The sequence below is a fragment of the Equus caballus genome, chromosome 9, assembly GCF_041296265.1.
Source record: "Equus caballus isolate H_3958 breed thoroughbred chromosome 9, TB-T2T, whole genome shotgun sequence".
Lineage (NCBI taxonomy): Eukaryota > Metazoa > Chordata > Mammalia > Perissodactyla > Equidae > Equus > Equus caballus.
This window is the reverse complement of record NC_091692.1, coordinates 63,892,535-63,908,419: the sequence shown is the minus strand read 5'-3', so window position 1 is coordinate 63,908,419 and position 15,885 is coordinate 63,892,535. Positions and strand designations below refer to the sequence as shown.

Below are 15,885 nucleotides of genomic sequence, written 5' to 3'. Positions count from 1 at the left end.
AGCACGGTTAACGATGGGTGGGTAAACAGCTAAAAGCTAGAATCAGTAAGTGCAAAAAGGAAAAAAACTTTAGTGCCTAGATACTTGATCATCAATGGCTGTTTGCCGGTTTCACTAGGATGATTTGAAAGTTGTCCCTAGTGTATTTTTTTACATCAAATATTACAGGATTGTGCGTTTATATTAAATTTCAGTATATATTAATTATGACATTAGGTTTATTCTACTCAAGACTAGAAAGTGATAAAACCAATTAACACTCAACATGTCAAAAGGCAACAAGCTGCTTTTGTTAATTCACATTAACCTCTTTCCCACTTAGGTTCTAAACTGACTCAGAAATAGACAAGAGGTACGTGGAGCACGAAATATGATCTTTATTAATGATAAGTCTGAAATCAGAGAATTGATTATCTGTGTAAAAGTGGGCTTCCTTATACCAAGCCCCAGAATCATTCAGACATACCCATCCAGCCACAGACAACACTGGACCACGAATATTTTACAGCCTGCCCTTGTCAAACTTGTGGCAAGGAAGAATGGGGCAGAATGCATGCTCTCTGTGAGCACCTTATTCCCAAAGAGATGAGAGAGAAAGTACTACTCAGGCTCACTTCTAGTCCCAAACTCATCAATCAAGTAATCACACCTCTATCAATCTAGGTCCAACCAGGAGACAGAACATAGTAAATTTAGCCAGGAGAAGCTTAAAGAATTGTTAAGCTAGGGTAGAGTAATATAAATATGTTGAGAACTCTAAACCGTACCCTGAGGGAGAGTATCCAAGGAAGGACAAGCTTGGAAGACCTTCACTTCGTGGGAGAGGGGGCAGTTGCAGAACACTAGGTGGTGAGAAAGTGCTGGTTTGCCTGGGCCAGAGCTGATTTAGAATCGTAATAAACAGGAGACGATCCTCTGGGACACAGGTAAGCCAAGGCTGGTGAACAGGTTGCAAAGGGAGTTAAGACATTTCTGCAGGTGCAAAGCCAGGAGCAGACCTTGTCCACATTGGAAAGGCCTCAGGAACAACCCTGTAGGGGGAGGGCAACCTGAGATAGGTGGGTGGGCATGCTGAGGAGTCTGGTGCACTGCTACAAGCATGAGGCCAGGAGCATGTGGTGTCCCTCTCGAGACTACAGTAAGGTGATCTCAGGTCTCCTGGGCTGGGGCTGTGAGGTCGTTGAGGGACTGTGCGTTCTGGGAGTGCAAGTGGAGCAAAGCACCACCAGATGTCCACATACACGCACAAACACACACACCACTGGCAGATCGTGCAGCAGGAGCAAGAAAAAGCAAATTTAAGTACACCAAAACCAGGACGAGAAATTTCATTCCTCCTGCAATGTCTCTCCAGTGTCCTCTATTTAATATGCTCATTCTAAAGGAGAAAAGCTTAGAGTCCAGTGCATTATCACAGAGCAGGTACTGAAGGATGAATTTGGAGTTGAGAAGCAATAAATTGATAAGCGGCTCAGTCCTCGGCAGCTTTGACTACTATTTCCATATGCACCCTTCTACAACATTTGAATTCCTGCATAACAAGAAAGCAATTAAGTCTGTATTTTAGCCTAGCAAGATGTAGCTATCCTTCTGGTAAGTGAAGTTCTTGCCCTTCTCCCAAATGAGAAGACGCAAAGCCCCAACAGTCATTTAATCCATTCCTGGCTATGTTAATTACTCCTCAAATTCAGTCATGGTCCCACTGAATATTTTGTTAACTAAAGACTACATTGTAGGGGCCAGCCTTGGTGGCACAGCAGTTAAGTGCGCACATTCCGCTTCAGTGGCCCGGGGTTTGCTGGTTTGGATCTCAGGTGTGGACATGGCACCGCTTGGCAAGCCATGCTGTGGCAGGCATCCCACATATAAAGTAGAGGAAGATGGGCTCGGATGTTAGCTCAGGGCCAGTCTTCCTCAGCAAAAAGAGGAGGATTAGCAGCAAATGTTAGTTCATGGCTAATCTTCCTCAAAAAAAAAAAAAGACTACATTGTAAAGTTGACCTCTGCCAACTTTTATATAAAATAAAAATGGGAAGGGGAGGAAAGAAGAAAATGGTTAGCAGGGGCCGGCTCCGTGGCCGAGTGGTTAAGTTCGCGTGCTCTGCTGCGGCGGCCCAGGGTTTGGATCCTGGGCGCGGACGTGGCACCACTCGTCAGGCCACGTTGAGGCGGTGTCCCACATCCCACAACTAGAAGGACATGCAACTAAGATATACAACTGTGTACGGGGGCTGGGGAGGGGGAGGTTGGGGAGATAAAGCAGAAAAAAAAAAAAAAGATTGGCAATAGTTGTTAGCCCAGGTGCCAATCTTTAAAAAAAAAAAAAAGGGTTAGCATATATAAGTAAACACATGCACGTAACAAAGAGAAAATACGCAAGGCTACCACAGTCGTGCTTTCCATAATTCATCACAATTATAGTTGATGTCTATAGCTTCCACCTTCACCTACCCGTTCCATATTTTCTTTGCCCTACAGCCAGAACCCACAGCTCTGGGTTCTTTACCTGGTAGAATAATCTAAACCTTTTGTTTTGTTTTTTTTTTTTGCTTTTTCTCCCCAAATTCCCCCAGTACATAGTTGTATATTCTATTTGTGGGTCTTTCTAGTTGTGGGGATGTGGGATGCTGCCTCAACATGGCCTGATGAGCGGTGCCATGTCTGTGCCCAGGATCCGAACCAGTGAAACCCTGGGCTGCCAAAGCACAGCACGAGAACTTAACCACTCAGCCACGGGGCTGGCCCCCAAACCTTTCTTGTGGAAGTGTTTGAATCCTCCATCATCCTGCCTTTTTCTGCTTCCTGTAGTTTCCCATTAGCCTTTACTGTTGGTGTCAAAGTACTAAGAACCTCAGAAAATCTCCTGGGTTCCAGACATAGTCCTCCTAGCTTCCACTGCAGCAGCAACCAATTTCCCTTGGTATTTGGGATCAATCACTACAGCCAATGGATTAACTTCCTGTTTTTCACCTATTGGTTCAGCGGTATAAGGAGTGCAAAATGGCAAGATGGCAGTCTGTGGTAGGCAGAATTCTAAGATGGAACTCATGATGCCCGCCCCCTGGGGTATACACCCTGTAGGATTTCCCTTTGAGCATTGTTGGGACCTATAAATATAGTTAGATATCACCTTCATGATTACATTATATGGCAAAAGGAATTTTGCAAGTGTAATTAGGGTCCCTAATCAGTTAACTATAATCCAGAGGGAGATTATCCTGGGTGGGTCCAACCTACCTAATCAGGCAAGTCTTTTAAAAGCAGGAGAGTTCTCTTGCTTGTCTGGAAGGAAAACAGCCATGTTGTGAAAGGAGGGACGATGTGGCAAGGACCTGAGAGCAACCTCTAGGACCTGAGAGCAGTCCTCAGCTGACAGCGAGAAAAGAGGGCCTTTAATCACACAGCTGCAAGGAATTGAATTCTGCTAACAACTACGTGAGGTGGGAAGAGAATCCTGAGCTTCAGATGAGATCACAGCCCCAGCCAACAGTTTGACTTCAGCCTGGTGACACCCTGAGCAGAGGATTCAGTTAAACTGTCCCTAGACCCTGGACTCACAGAAACCATGAGATGAATAAATTTGTGTTGTTTTAAGCCACTAGATTTGTGGTAATTTGATATGCAGCCAATAGAAAAGTAATACACAGTCTCATCTTCCAATTCAGTGGAACCATTGTCATGTCCCCTGGTGGAAGCATTCCCCTCTTGGCTACTAAGATCTCCAAATCAGCAAAGTTGCCAGGACAGAAAACAAAAAGTCTACAAGTGGGTTATTAGGTTTAATAGTGAGAGAAGCAGCTCCCACTTCTACTGCTTGTATTCTGGCTATAGGAGAGCTAACACCATGTGATGCTTTCTGATCCAAAGCATATACTGCACTCTGTAAGACAGAACCTCATTCTTTCAGGATATTGTCTACCAACTGGTACCATAATGAGTCCTAAATAAGCCATGTCACCTTTCATTGAGGCCAGCCATTTCCAGGTGATGGGGTGTGTGGTAAGACCACTTAATACCATGGAGTGAACTCCATTGCTGTACTTTGCTGTGAAGTGAAGTTTCTTGATCAGAAGCAATGCCGTGTAGAATGCCATGATGGTGGATAAGCATTCTGTGAGTCCACAGATGGTAGTGCTGACAGAAGCATTACAGGCAGGGAAAGCAAATCTGTGTTTACAATATATGTCTATTTCCGTGAGAACGAATCTCTGCTCCTCCTTGATAAAAGAGGTCTAATGTGGCTGGCTTGTCCCACCAGGGAATGGTGCCGTATTAGGGACTCAGTGTTGGTCTGTACTCAACAGTAGCGCTAGCCAGGCCACCCTTAGTGAGGGAAATTCTGTGTTATTGAATCCATACGTAACCTCCATCCTTGCCACTGTGGCCTCTTTGTTAATGGGTCCATTGATCTAACACTGGAGTGGCTGGGGAAAGAAGCTGAGTGACATTCACAGTGTGGTATTTTGTCCACCTCCTTACTAAGAGCCTCCTCTGCAGTGGATGCCCTTTGGTAGGCATTCACATGGGATACAAATATCTTCACAGTCTGTGCCAATTCAAAGAGGTCTTAACTAATGTTCTTGTCCTCACCCAAAATGTCCTTAATCCCAGTCCCCATTTGTCAAAATTTTTACCCATCTTGGTTAACTTCTACCTATCTTCAACATCATTTCACCCAGACCTCCTCTCATCCACTTTTCCTTTCCAGATTATTTTGAAGCAAATTCCAGATATCATATCACTTTATCTTAAATATTCCAGTATGTCTAAAAGATAAGCACTATTTTAAAATAACCGTAATACATTGTCACACCTAAAAAATGTATATTTAATATCAAATATCCAATGTTCAAATATCCTCAACTATCTCAAGCATCCAAATAAAGTCTAAACATTGAAAGGGGGGTTGATATGATATTAAATCTTTTAATCTGTATGTTTTTTCTCTCTTCCTCTTTTCTTGCAATTTATTTGCTAAAGAAACTAAATTGTCTTTTGAATTTCCCATGGTCTGGATTTACTGATTATAACTCTTTCTTGTAAGAAATTAACATGTTCTTCTATCCCCTGTATTTCCTTAAATTTAATGGTTATATCTGGAGGCTACATCAGATCCAAGTATGATTGTTTCTTGGCAAAACTACTTCTTGGGTGATGTTACGTATTTTCATTAGGAGGCACATAGTCTTGTCTGCTTTTTGGAATGTTAACAGCCACTGATGATCACCACTAGATCATTTAATTCATGAGGGGTTGTAAAGGGTGATATCCTAATTCCATCTTTCTTCATTTGTTATCTATACTAATATAGGATATTACTATAAAATACAGACACACGCATACACTTACACTCTTCTATAAAGAGAAATTTCCATTCATCAACCATTTGGTTACCCAGAAATACAGTTCATACAGAGAAAGCAGAATAAATGCTTGGTTTTTTCTATTTACCAGTTTTCAAAGTAACAAGTTGGTTTGCTGGCTTCCTCTAGGTTGACCAACGAAATTTATTTTAATATCATTATGAACTCATGTATTTAAATATATTGGATGTGTTTCAAACCATTCCGGTTATTATCTTTATCGATGCTTAAATCACATCATCTTTGCCAGTGGGAACCGATTCAAGTTGATTATTGGATCCTTCTGAATTGTCTTTCATAGTTGCCTTCTTTTCCAGTGTGCCTAGACGTTGCAGGCTCATATCGTACACGTCCTGCCCCAGAACTGAAGTCACCCATTTCTCCAAGGAGCCTTAGTTCCTTTTAGTAGGAAATGTTATGCAGAGATCATAATCCAGGCATCACTAAGTAGGTCATTGTTTCTAGAACTTTTCAGTTAACAGAGCTAGAAGATTTTGTTGTTATTGTTTCATAGCTTTATTTAAGATAAAGTACTTTATGAGTTCATGCTGATAACTTCCAATTCAAGCCCAGGATTTACTCTATCGGTCTTATATCTGTACATCCGTCGTCATGAATTCTTTCTGATCACTTCAGCCAGAAATATAGATCTTCCTTTGAATTACACCACCCCTTCAATAATTTTATGGCAATCAACATATTAATCTTTGAGTTATTGATATTTTTGTATATATCTTATCCTCCCTACCAAATGCAATTTGGTAGGCCAGAGTCCACATCTTTTTACTCTGTTAAAAGATAAAATTCCTAAAGTGCTAGTGTATTTCCTGACACATAAATACTCCTTTCTCTTTGTATCCCTCAAAATATGGAACAGTACTATACATGTACTAAAATTTAATATGATTGTTAAATGGATAAATACAAAATTAGGTTTATACTCAACTTTTCAGATATAAAGTATCAGAAACTCTAATTTTAGCGGCAATTAGCTTAAAGATATTAAAGTTATTTGAAATAAGTTTTATTTCACAGATATAAAACAATTCGGAACATTTACAACTTGTACAAGACTGGTAGCTTTTATATTTTAAAAGGTGCTATACTAAGAGAATAGGAAAAAAAATTAAAGATCACAATGACATTCCAAATTATAGGTTCAGGGAATGGGAATATGAAGAAAGTATTCTAATCAACTACAAAATCCTGCAACCATTTTGATTGAAGAAAAATGAATAATACTGGATTTAAAAACAGTGTGGGATCACACTTTGGTCTGTAAACACGTTAGCCTTGTTTTTCTTTCAGATGTATACATAAAAATTATATAAAATGTCACTAAAATGAACCATTCAAAGATATAATAAAAAAGAGGTAGAGAATGAAAATTAAAGAATTTATTTTGGTAGTTCTTCGATAATGATTCGGGACACTGAATTCCATCCAGTAGAGGCGTCTCCTTTTGGGTAGTCGGAACAAGTACCAACCCAGATAGCAATATCCACTAATCCGGCACCAATTCCTTCACAAAGTCCTTCCACTGCAAAACAAAGATGAAAGTTGCATCTCTCTTTAGACAAAGAGCAAAAACCTGTAGCTAGATTTTATTACTTTAGCAAGCTAGATTATAAATCTACTTAATGTACAGTGATTTAAAAATCCTAATACTTGATAAGGGTTTCATAAAGACAAGTTCTCTTTTTCTGAGTTAGTATCTAAATATTTTTAAAAGATGTACAGACAGTCCCCAACTTACGATGGTTCGACTTACAATTTTTTGACTTTACAAGGGTGGGAAAGCCATACGCATTCAGTAGAAAGTGTACTTCGAATTTTGATCTTTCCTTTGGCTAGCGATATGCTGTAGGATGCTCTCTCATGATGCCGGTCAGGAGCTGTAAGCTGCAGCTCCCAATCAGCCATGCAATCAGGAGGATAAACAACAGATACACTGTACCCATACAGTCATTCTGTTTTTCACTTTCAGTACAGTATTCAATAAATTACATGAGATATTCAATACTTTATTATAAAACAGGTTTTGTGTTAGATGACTTTGCCCAACTGTAGGCTAATGTAAGTGTTCTGAGCACATTTAAGGTAGGCTAGGCTAAGCTATGATGTTCGGTAGACTAGGTGGGTTAAATGCATTTTTGACTTAGGATATTTTCAATTTACAATGGGTTTATTGGGATGCAACCCCATTGTAAGCCAACGAAGATCTGTATACATATCCTTTCTATGATATAAGCTTAACAAGCAGTTTTCTTATGGGTTTCAACCAAAAAACCAGAATTCACTTAGGTACAGAGATAACCTAAAACAAAAAAGCAGTTTATTTGACTAAATAAAGGAAGCCTACGCTTTTAGAAGCGAAGATTTGGATTAATATGCAAGTTTTTTTTAAAGAAAGCCCTTTCCAATACTTACCTGTACATTAAATGGTATTCAAGTAGAAGAAAGGAGTTTTATAATATTAAAAGAAATTCTAGCACAATCATTATGCCAGTCCGTCAGTCTGGGAATCCCATTTTACATAGAATTTCTTTACAGCGAAAAAACAAACAAACTAAATCCTGCTTTTCCTCTGTGTTCTTATACTTTATAAATATATACCCTTTTTCAGGTCCTCTGGACTTTCACATGCTAATATACAACTTGCATTCCATCTTACCAAGGTTCTTTTCTTACATTAAAAAAAAATTCCCTCGGGGCTGGCCCCATGGCCAAGTGGTTAAGTTCCAGCGCTCCGCTGCAGGCGGCCCAGTGTTTCGTTGGTTCGAATCCTGGGCGTGGACATGGCACTGCTCATCAGACCACGCTGAGGCAGCGTCCCACATGCCACAACTAGAAGGACCCACAACGAAGAACATACAACTATGTAGTGGAGGGCTTAGGGGAGAAAAAGGAAAAAAATAAAATCTTTAAAAAAACCAAAAAGGAATTCCCTCAGTGGTCATTTTAACAGACAAAAAGATATGGCCCCTGTGATATGTAGAAGGGGGAAAGGCACCACAGCTTGGCAGATTCTTTAAGAAGATGAGTACTGACATACAAGTCGTGTAGGGATGACATCATGGGACTGGTCAGGTTTCCTATTTGGTTGAGGTTAGCGCACTCCAGCTGAGCGGGGGGATGGAGGCCTGAAGCGGTCTGCTTCCATTAGCTGTGGCATCAGTGAATCTAAGGCAAGTCCCTCAGAATTCAGGGACCTGGCTCTGGGTTCAGGCCCCTTTCAAAGTTGGGAGAACTAAGCAGCATGTCCATAATCCCATTTAATCTACTATTCTCAGTACCATCCCAGGTGAGAATGCCCAGAAATACTCGTGGTTTCTAAGGTCTTGACGTCCATGGCCTAGAAACTTGTTCACTTCACCCCACACGCCATCAGACAAGCTTGGGTCTAGCGTCAGCCTCACACAGGGAGAGTCAAATGGTCACTTCATGGACTTTAACAGATGAAATAATGTCTTTTGAATGAATGAACACTTTTGCTGCAATGAAGTAGTATTGCAGCTTAGGAAGCACCTAAAATATGTTGGATTAGGGGTTCCCAAGCTGTTTTCCTCCTCGACCCACGTAACAAGAGGACATTCAGGTATTTGTCAAACTCCCACAGGCATATCCAAGGCTTTACGTCATCCTCTGATGTGCCAACTGTAAGTGCATCCCCCTTCCTTTCCCTTGAGAAAGAGGAGCAGTGTGCAAGGGAAAGTGAGTTTATTATGGAGGTAACCTTCAATTCATCTTAATACAAAAACTGTTATGAATAACAAAAGACTTCTGCATTCTACCCAACTGTTAAGTTTCCAAACCATGGTTAGGAAATGGTCTGTCGAATACTTATAAAGCACATGCACGTACAGATCAAAGTTCCTGGGCCTCGGGGCTTCCATTAGAGCAAGGTATTAACACACACACCAAAAAGATAATATAATAGAAAGTAAGTTGCTTATATTGACTAGTATCTAAACATATATCACTTCTTATCAAATTTTATATTTTATATCTAGATTTTTCTTATTTTAGAGACTGCTTCTCGGATGGAAAGCACGTCTTCCTTTCCAGCACATGTATCCAAGGACTTGTGAAAAGGCTTTTTCGTTTGATCAAAGAAAGGGCTGGGGAGAGAAGAGGGCAGGGCTCTGGTTTCCGCTCTCCTGAACACAGATTCCACTGTCCTGGGCGAGACGCTTATTTCCCTGGGCCTCTCTATGTGCAAAGACGGGGTTAAAATATCTTCTTTCCATCTTGAGGAAATTGTGGGGATTTGAGGAAGAAAGGGGGAAAGGATGTCTTGATTTCTTACAGATAAATGTGCTGTATTAGTTTTCAGGTTCAGGATCTAACATGGAGCCTCAAAGAATGCTGAAACATAATTTCCTCTGGTTAACAGTGGGGGAGCTCTTCTCTTCCCTCTGCCATTTTTAAGTACAAGATTAGTGAGAAATCCCTTCAAGAATTCAGGGAAATGAAGCCAGTGATGTATAAACTTGTGTTTCTCCCAGCATGTGCTGTCATGTGTCACCCCCACAGCAACTCAAGAAACCAAAATGGCTGGCAGCCAAATATCGATAGTGGTGTCTGTGGGTTATGACACTCATAGGTGGTTTTTTCCCCTTCTACTTTTTGGTATCTTCTAAACTTTCTTCAATGAACCTTAAAACAGAACAAAACAAACTAATACTTTTTTTCTTACAGCTTAAGTGACCACTGATTTAATTGTCTTTTCTTTCATACTAAGGTAGAAACAGAGAATGCAGGAACAGTAGAGAAATTTTCTCTTTTATAAATTCGGCAGACTATATCTACCCTTTTAAAGGACAAGGCAGAGAAATCAGTCTCCTTATCAGTCTAAGCTGGTGGTTCTCAACGTTGGCTGCACATTAGAATAACGGAGAGAGATTTTGGAAGTCTCATTGCCTAGGCTGCACCGAGACCCATTAAGTCAGACTTCCTGAAGGGGTGGTACCCAGACATGGGGATTTTTTTCAGTTCCTGAGGTGAGCCCAATGCGTAGCCTAGGTTGAAAACCACTGCTCTATGACATTATTGGCTGTTTTACCATTTCATCTAACTCAGATTTTCAACCTTGGGGATCTTTTAAAAAATGCAAATGCTGGAGTCTTACCCCCTGAAATTCCAATTCAGTTGGTCAGAGATGGGACCCAGACATCCACATTTTTAAAAAAGATTCATTGGAAATTCTGAAGTGCAACCAGGATGGAGAATTATGCACAGAAAACTTGCTATGACCCGACATGATAGTGGACTCAAAACTAATCTTTGGTCTCTAAAGATGTGAGGCACATTCTGCAATGCAACTATTCTACGTACCAGAAGAAGTGCGATGAATATTAATTGTTGAATTCAGTTCTGGGCTTCCTTGGTCCAAATAAATTATAGCTTCAATGGGAAGAGGTCCTGAACATTCAGCTCCATTGAACGTGAAATACCAACGCTGACAGCATGCGTTTCTGCATTTTAACCGAAGCGAGCCACTGAACAAAACTCTCAGAGCACTGTTCGAACGCATCTTTGTAAATGTACACTCCTATCACAACACAGAAATAGAGTTGAATTAGCATTTTCAGTTTTAATTAAAAGGATGCTTTCAAGTTGTATTGTGAATTTTATTTAACTATCCTTTTCCCCCAAACTGCATTTAAAAAGCTTAACTTTTACAGAGGGAGGAAGATTCTCTGCAAGATAGATAAGAGACCCTAATATTAGGGACACTAAGAAAATCAAATTATGGCATTCTTAGAATTATTCACCCCATTGAAAGTATCTTTCAGTCTTACCAAAAACAGCCAGTTTTCAGTATTTTAGACCAAGTCAATCTATATATTTACTTTTTTCTCCATTCCAAAAATATTTCCTGAGCCCTGTGTGCTGGATGTACAGATACAGCAGTAAACAAAACAGAATCCCTGCCCCAGGAAGCTCACATCCTAGACTAGCACTGTCCATATATATTTACTCTTGACCTGTTTCTTTTTGAGCAACAGCAAACAGTATTGGGAGTAAAGCATACAACTTTAAAATAATTCAGAGTTTACTCACCGCAATTTTCCCAAGATCTATGCCATAATTCAGCGAACTCCACGAACACTGCTTGTAGTTAGGTGTCCACGACTCCTCGAAGGTTTCCCTCAGGCATTCCCCCTTTTCTCCTTTGAATCCATCCCGACCTGGGATCCCAGGGGTACCAGGAATGCCATTGGCCCCAGGGCTCCCATCTCGCCCTGGCACCCCTGCAGGCCCTTGTAAGCACATTCCATTATACTACAGCAGAAAGAGGAAAGGGGGAAAAACTCTCTCACCACTTAAGATTCAAAGACTCAATCTGATTAGAATTGCATTTATTTACCAATTGCCCATGTTCTGGATAAGTTATTACAGAGAACTGATTATAAAGTTACTTCTAAAATATTGAGATTTCTTTCCTATTCTTTTTATTGCACAGACATTACACACACACATACACGCAAATCAAAGAAGAAGACAAAATGTTTTCATTTGCCTGCTTTTTTCTACTGCTCATTAAAAGCATATGCAAATTTTAAATAGCTTTATTCCAAGGTGGACATAATTTGATAGCTGCTTTCTTCTTCTAACCCTCTATGTCGTAAAAGGACTTGAATTTCAGAATTATAGTTTTACAGTTTTATGCAAACATTGCACTATTTTGGGATACTTGGGTTATTTCTATTTTTTCTAGCAATTTTATTGAAATGAAAATCTTCATCCATATAGCTTTTTTCTTCTTGAATTATTTCCCTAAGATAAATTCCTAGAGATAAATTATAAAATAACCTTAACAGTAGATAATTACCTTACACTGGCAGTATCTCTAAGCTGATATGCACATCTCCTGATGCTTCTCGTGTTTTTATGCGGAGGAAGTGTCACTGGGGCAGAGCTTCTGGCCTCCAGCCTCACTCCTCCTCCCCAAGGAGAAGGAGGAAATGACCTGGATGCAGGTGACCACTGGTCTTCAATGGGTGGTAGTAATCTATCGAACCCCTTAAGTGCTAGGATTCTCTCTGTTTTTCTTGGGGGGGGGGGGCGGCAGTGGTATTATGTAGAAGTTGAGAGCATGGATTCTAGAGACAGATTTTCTGGAGTTTAATCTTGGCTCCCCCACTTATTAGCTAGCTGAGATATGGCAAGTTACTCAACATTTCAGTGCCTATTTCCTTATCTGTAAAATGAAGAAAATAAATATTCTTACCTTGTAGGGTTTGTGTGAGATAATATATAAAGTGTGCCTAAAACAGTGCCTGATACACAGTAAGCACTGCATATGTCAGCCATAGTTATTCTTATTATTCCCCCAAAGACCATGTGAGGTGGTGACGCTGGGCAAGTATGTCCACTCCCTTGGGTGAACCATACCAGGCACTAGGCCCGGGGAACAGAACATTAGCAAACCTGCCAGCTGACACACAGAAGCCATGCACATCACTGTGGTTGGATCAGTGGCAGAGGTGATGTTTTGATCTCCATCTGTCTAATCCCTGTGTCTATCCCTGAATTGGTCCCTGAATAGGACCCTCCAAACTCCAAACCCAATCCCCTTAAGTTTTTACTTTAGCACTCCCCTATTTGTGTAAATTGTTTAAGACTATCATTCTATATAGATATACTATCCAGTAAGAACCAAAACACAAGGTTCCTTTCATATAAAAAGGACTTCAGAGCTTATCTTTTCATTTCTTTATCTGGGAATAGATGTGGTCATATTATAAAGTCCAGTAATGACACTACCTAGGAGGATCCCCATGTATCTAATGTGTGCCAATCAATTTGCTTCTCACATCACCAATTTGATTTTTGTTTTGATAAATGATTTTTGTGACTTTGACTACCGCCATTTTCCTGATATAAGAAAAAAAAAGACACTGCTATTTATATACTGCCAGAGAAATGGTAATAAAAGTATTTAACAAAATTGCAAAAGTATTCAAAGACATGCTAAAGTATAAAATATTGTAAAACAGTTTGGTTTATTTTAGACTTACTTTCCATTTTAGTAATCTCATTCACTTTCACTAGCAGATATATGCACTGTTTGGCCACAGACTGAAAGGGGGAAGGGAGAAACAATAGGACTTCTGCTATTCGTTGAGTTTTTTCCCTATTTCTTCCCTCAGGACAAGATGCTACACAGTTTTATTTTCCTATATATCACTAGTTCTCAACCATGGACAATTTTGTCCCCCAAGGGACACTTGGCAAATGTCTGGAGACATTTTTGCTTGTCACAACTTCAGAGGGGGGATTGCTATTGACAGGCAGTGAGTAGAGGCCAGGGATGCTGCCAAACATCCTACAACGCACAGGACACAACAAAGAATTACCTAGCCCAAAACGTCATTAATGCCATGGTTGAGAATCTTTATTCAGCTTTTTACCTAAAAACTGCATTTCAGAGACCACATAATTTTATTGAATTTGGTTCCACAGGTATTACGTCTGTCTTCTTTCACTTTAAAATGCTAACAGCATGCTCAGTACTAGGTAGGGGTTTGATAAATGTCTGTGGAATGAACGCCTGTTTCTCTCACTGGCCACCAGGGGGCAGAGCTTGCTGGAAGCTTGAAAGGAACGCTTTGAAAGATCCTGTACAAAGAAGTTGCTTTATAGAATCTGTTGAAACCTTTTTAACGACTATGTGGACTTTTTTCCTCCAGCAAAACCGAAGCCAATCTACAGGATGCACCTGAGCCTGGCTGCACAAAAAGCTTTTCCAAGTTAGGCTGGCGTTGTGGGAAATTGCAGGTACTGTAAATCCTTGGAGGGAAAGAAAAAAATTGCTAGCTTTAGGGGAGAAGGGGTATTTTGTGTATCATAATTACAAATTCATAAAACAGAAATTGCACTGAACCACATTCATTTGGTACAGTTTTTAACAATTTAGACACAAACTAGAAATGTAGCCCTGAACACACAGTCTGCTTTGTGGAGCAAAATTACATAGCCCATCACCAAAAAGTGCAGTGTGAAAAGGCAGGAATTTTTTTCCAGAGGTTTTGAATCTGGTGTAGAACTAGCTGCCAGGGAGCTTGGTTTATTAGCCCAGTTTACAATGGCAGCTTAACAAATTCAAAACAGTTTTTTATCAAAAAATGCCCCCCTCTCTTCCATCCCACAATGCCAGTAAACCATATTTGTCTGCAAATAAGATTGGCTTAAGGATTGAAGTGTATTATGTGCCAAGAAACATGGTAGTTGTAGATCGCTCTTGCCACAGGGCGGTGACCGCTCTGCCCTCCCCTGGGGCTGTTGACTTTGGAGGGAAAGAGCTGCAAGCAAACAAACCTCCCCACAGATGAGGCCCTCAGAAAGCACCTGGGCTATTGATTTGGCTCTCCCAGAAGTGGGCTTCTCCCTTAGCTCAACTGTGATGCTCCTACCTGGTGGCCACAGGCTGAAGACCCAGGGTGTCTGGAAGGACTGACTGCCCAACTGTCTAAAAAGAACAGTGAGATAGGTCCTCTGACGGTTGGTACCCGGCCCCTTCATTTTCCACTTCCGGCCTTAAACCCGCTAAACCATTCCTGGCCCAGCTGTGGTCGTCCAACAAAGTAAATTGCAGCCCATACTCCCTAGAAAGATGACCCAACATGACTCACAGTCTTCAAGTTACAAACAGTTGGACGGATGCTTTGTGAGGGTTGTTATTCTCTCTTGCTTGCAGACGTGGCCACCAGCCCCAACAAAGGACACGTTGCAGGGCCTGGGCCCAGGCCCACCCAGGGGATCAGCGAGTCCAGGGTCTCCCAGGCAACTCCCAGGCCCACGTCCTGATCTGCCCAAGCTGCTCATTCTACTCTCATTGTCGCCCTAATCCTCTCCATCCTCCCAGGGTGGGGCGCAGGGGCCAGAAATTATCGGGTGACTCCCTATCATTTGGGGCGTCCCACCCGACCCACGTCGCATCTCTGCTCCACGATGGCCCTCTCATTTTGGTCTCCCCTGCGAGTTCCAGGACTCCACCACACACATAGCCCAGGTCCTTCCTTACACGTAGACTCAAAGCGGGACACCCAGGCGCAGGCAAGACACATACACCCAGCTGCACAGGCCGTCCCCACCCCCAACAGCTGGACCTACGCCCTCCCGCGGCTCTGTCCCCTCCACCGGACTCACCAGGTCCACCACCTCCCTCTGCCGGAGCAGCGCCTTTTGCTTCCCCTTGGGGGTCTCGGAGGCGCTCGACGGCGTCCGCAGCTGCAGCAGCAGGAGCAGCAGCAGACCGAGGAGCCGCTGCGAGCAGGCGGCGGCGGGGCCCTGGGGGCGCATGGCGCGCGGCGGCCCCGGGGCGCGCGGAGCAGGACAAGGAGGAGGAGACCCGGCAGCCGGGACGCGCTCAGAGTCTGGCCCCGCCGCGCTCGGAGGCCGCCGCAGGCTGCATCAATGCGCCTTTCACCCGCGCACCTCCCTCGCTCCCCCTCTCCCTCCCGCCCCCTGGACACCCGCAGTTTCCATCCGGTAATAGGCCGGACCCCCCACC

The 15,885-nt window shown here is 42.0% G+C and overlaps 2 protein-coding genes across 2 annotated transcripts in view; one reads left to right on the top strand and one right to left on the bottom strand.

Annotated features, from left to right (window-relative positions):
- Nucleotides 1–15,528, top strand: part of SLC25A32 (solute carrier family 25 member 32) — a 36,188-nt gene extending 20,660 nt beyond the window's left edge. The window contains exons 7-8 of the mRNA XM_005613240.4: nt 14,063–14,150; nt 15,070–15,528. Of these exons, the coding sequence (XP_005613297.3) occupies nt 14,063–14,150; nt 15,070–15,219 (238 nt within the window). The 3' untranslated portion in view covers nt 15,220–15,528. The remainder of the gene's footprint in view (nt 1–14,062; nt 14,151–15,069) is intronic.
- Nucleotides 6,372–15,674, bottom strand: CTHRC1 (collagen triple helix repeat containing 1). Its single transcript, XM_001494071.7, has 4 exons — nt 15,522–15,674; nt 11,430–11,651; nt 10,701–10,917; nt 6,372–6,903 (listed from the first exon to the last, which is right to left on the bottom strand). Exons 1-4 carry the CDS (start codon nt 15,672–15,674, stop codon nt 6,761–6,763), a joined length of 735 nt encoding a protein of 244 aa, XP_001494121.2. The 3' UTR covers nt 6,372–6,760.
- Nucleotides 15,675–15,885: the final 211 nt, after the last annotated feature.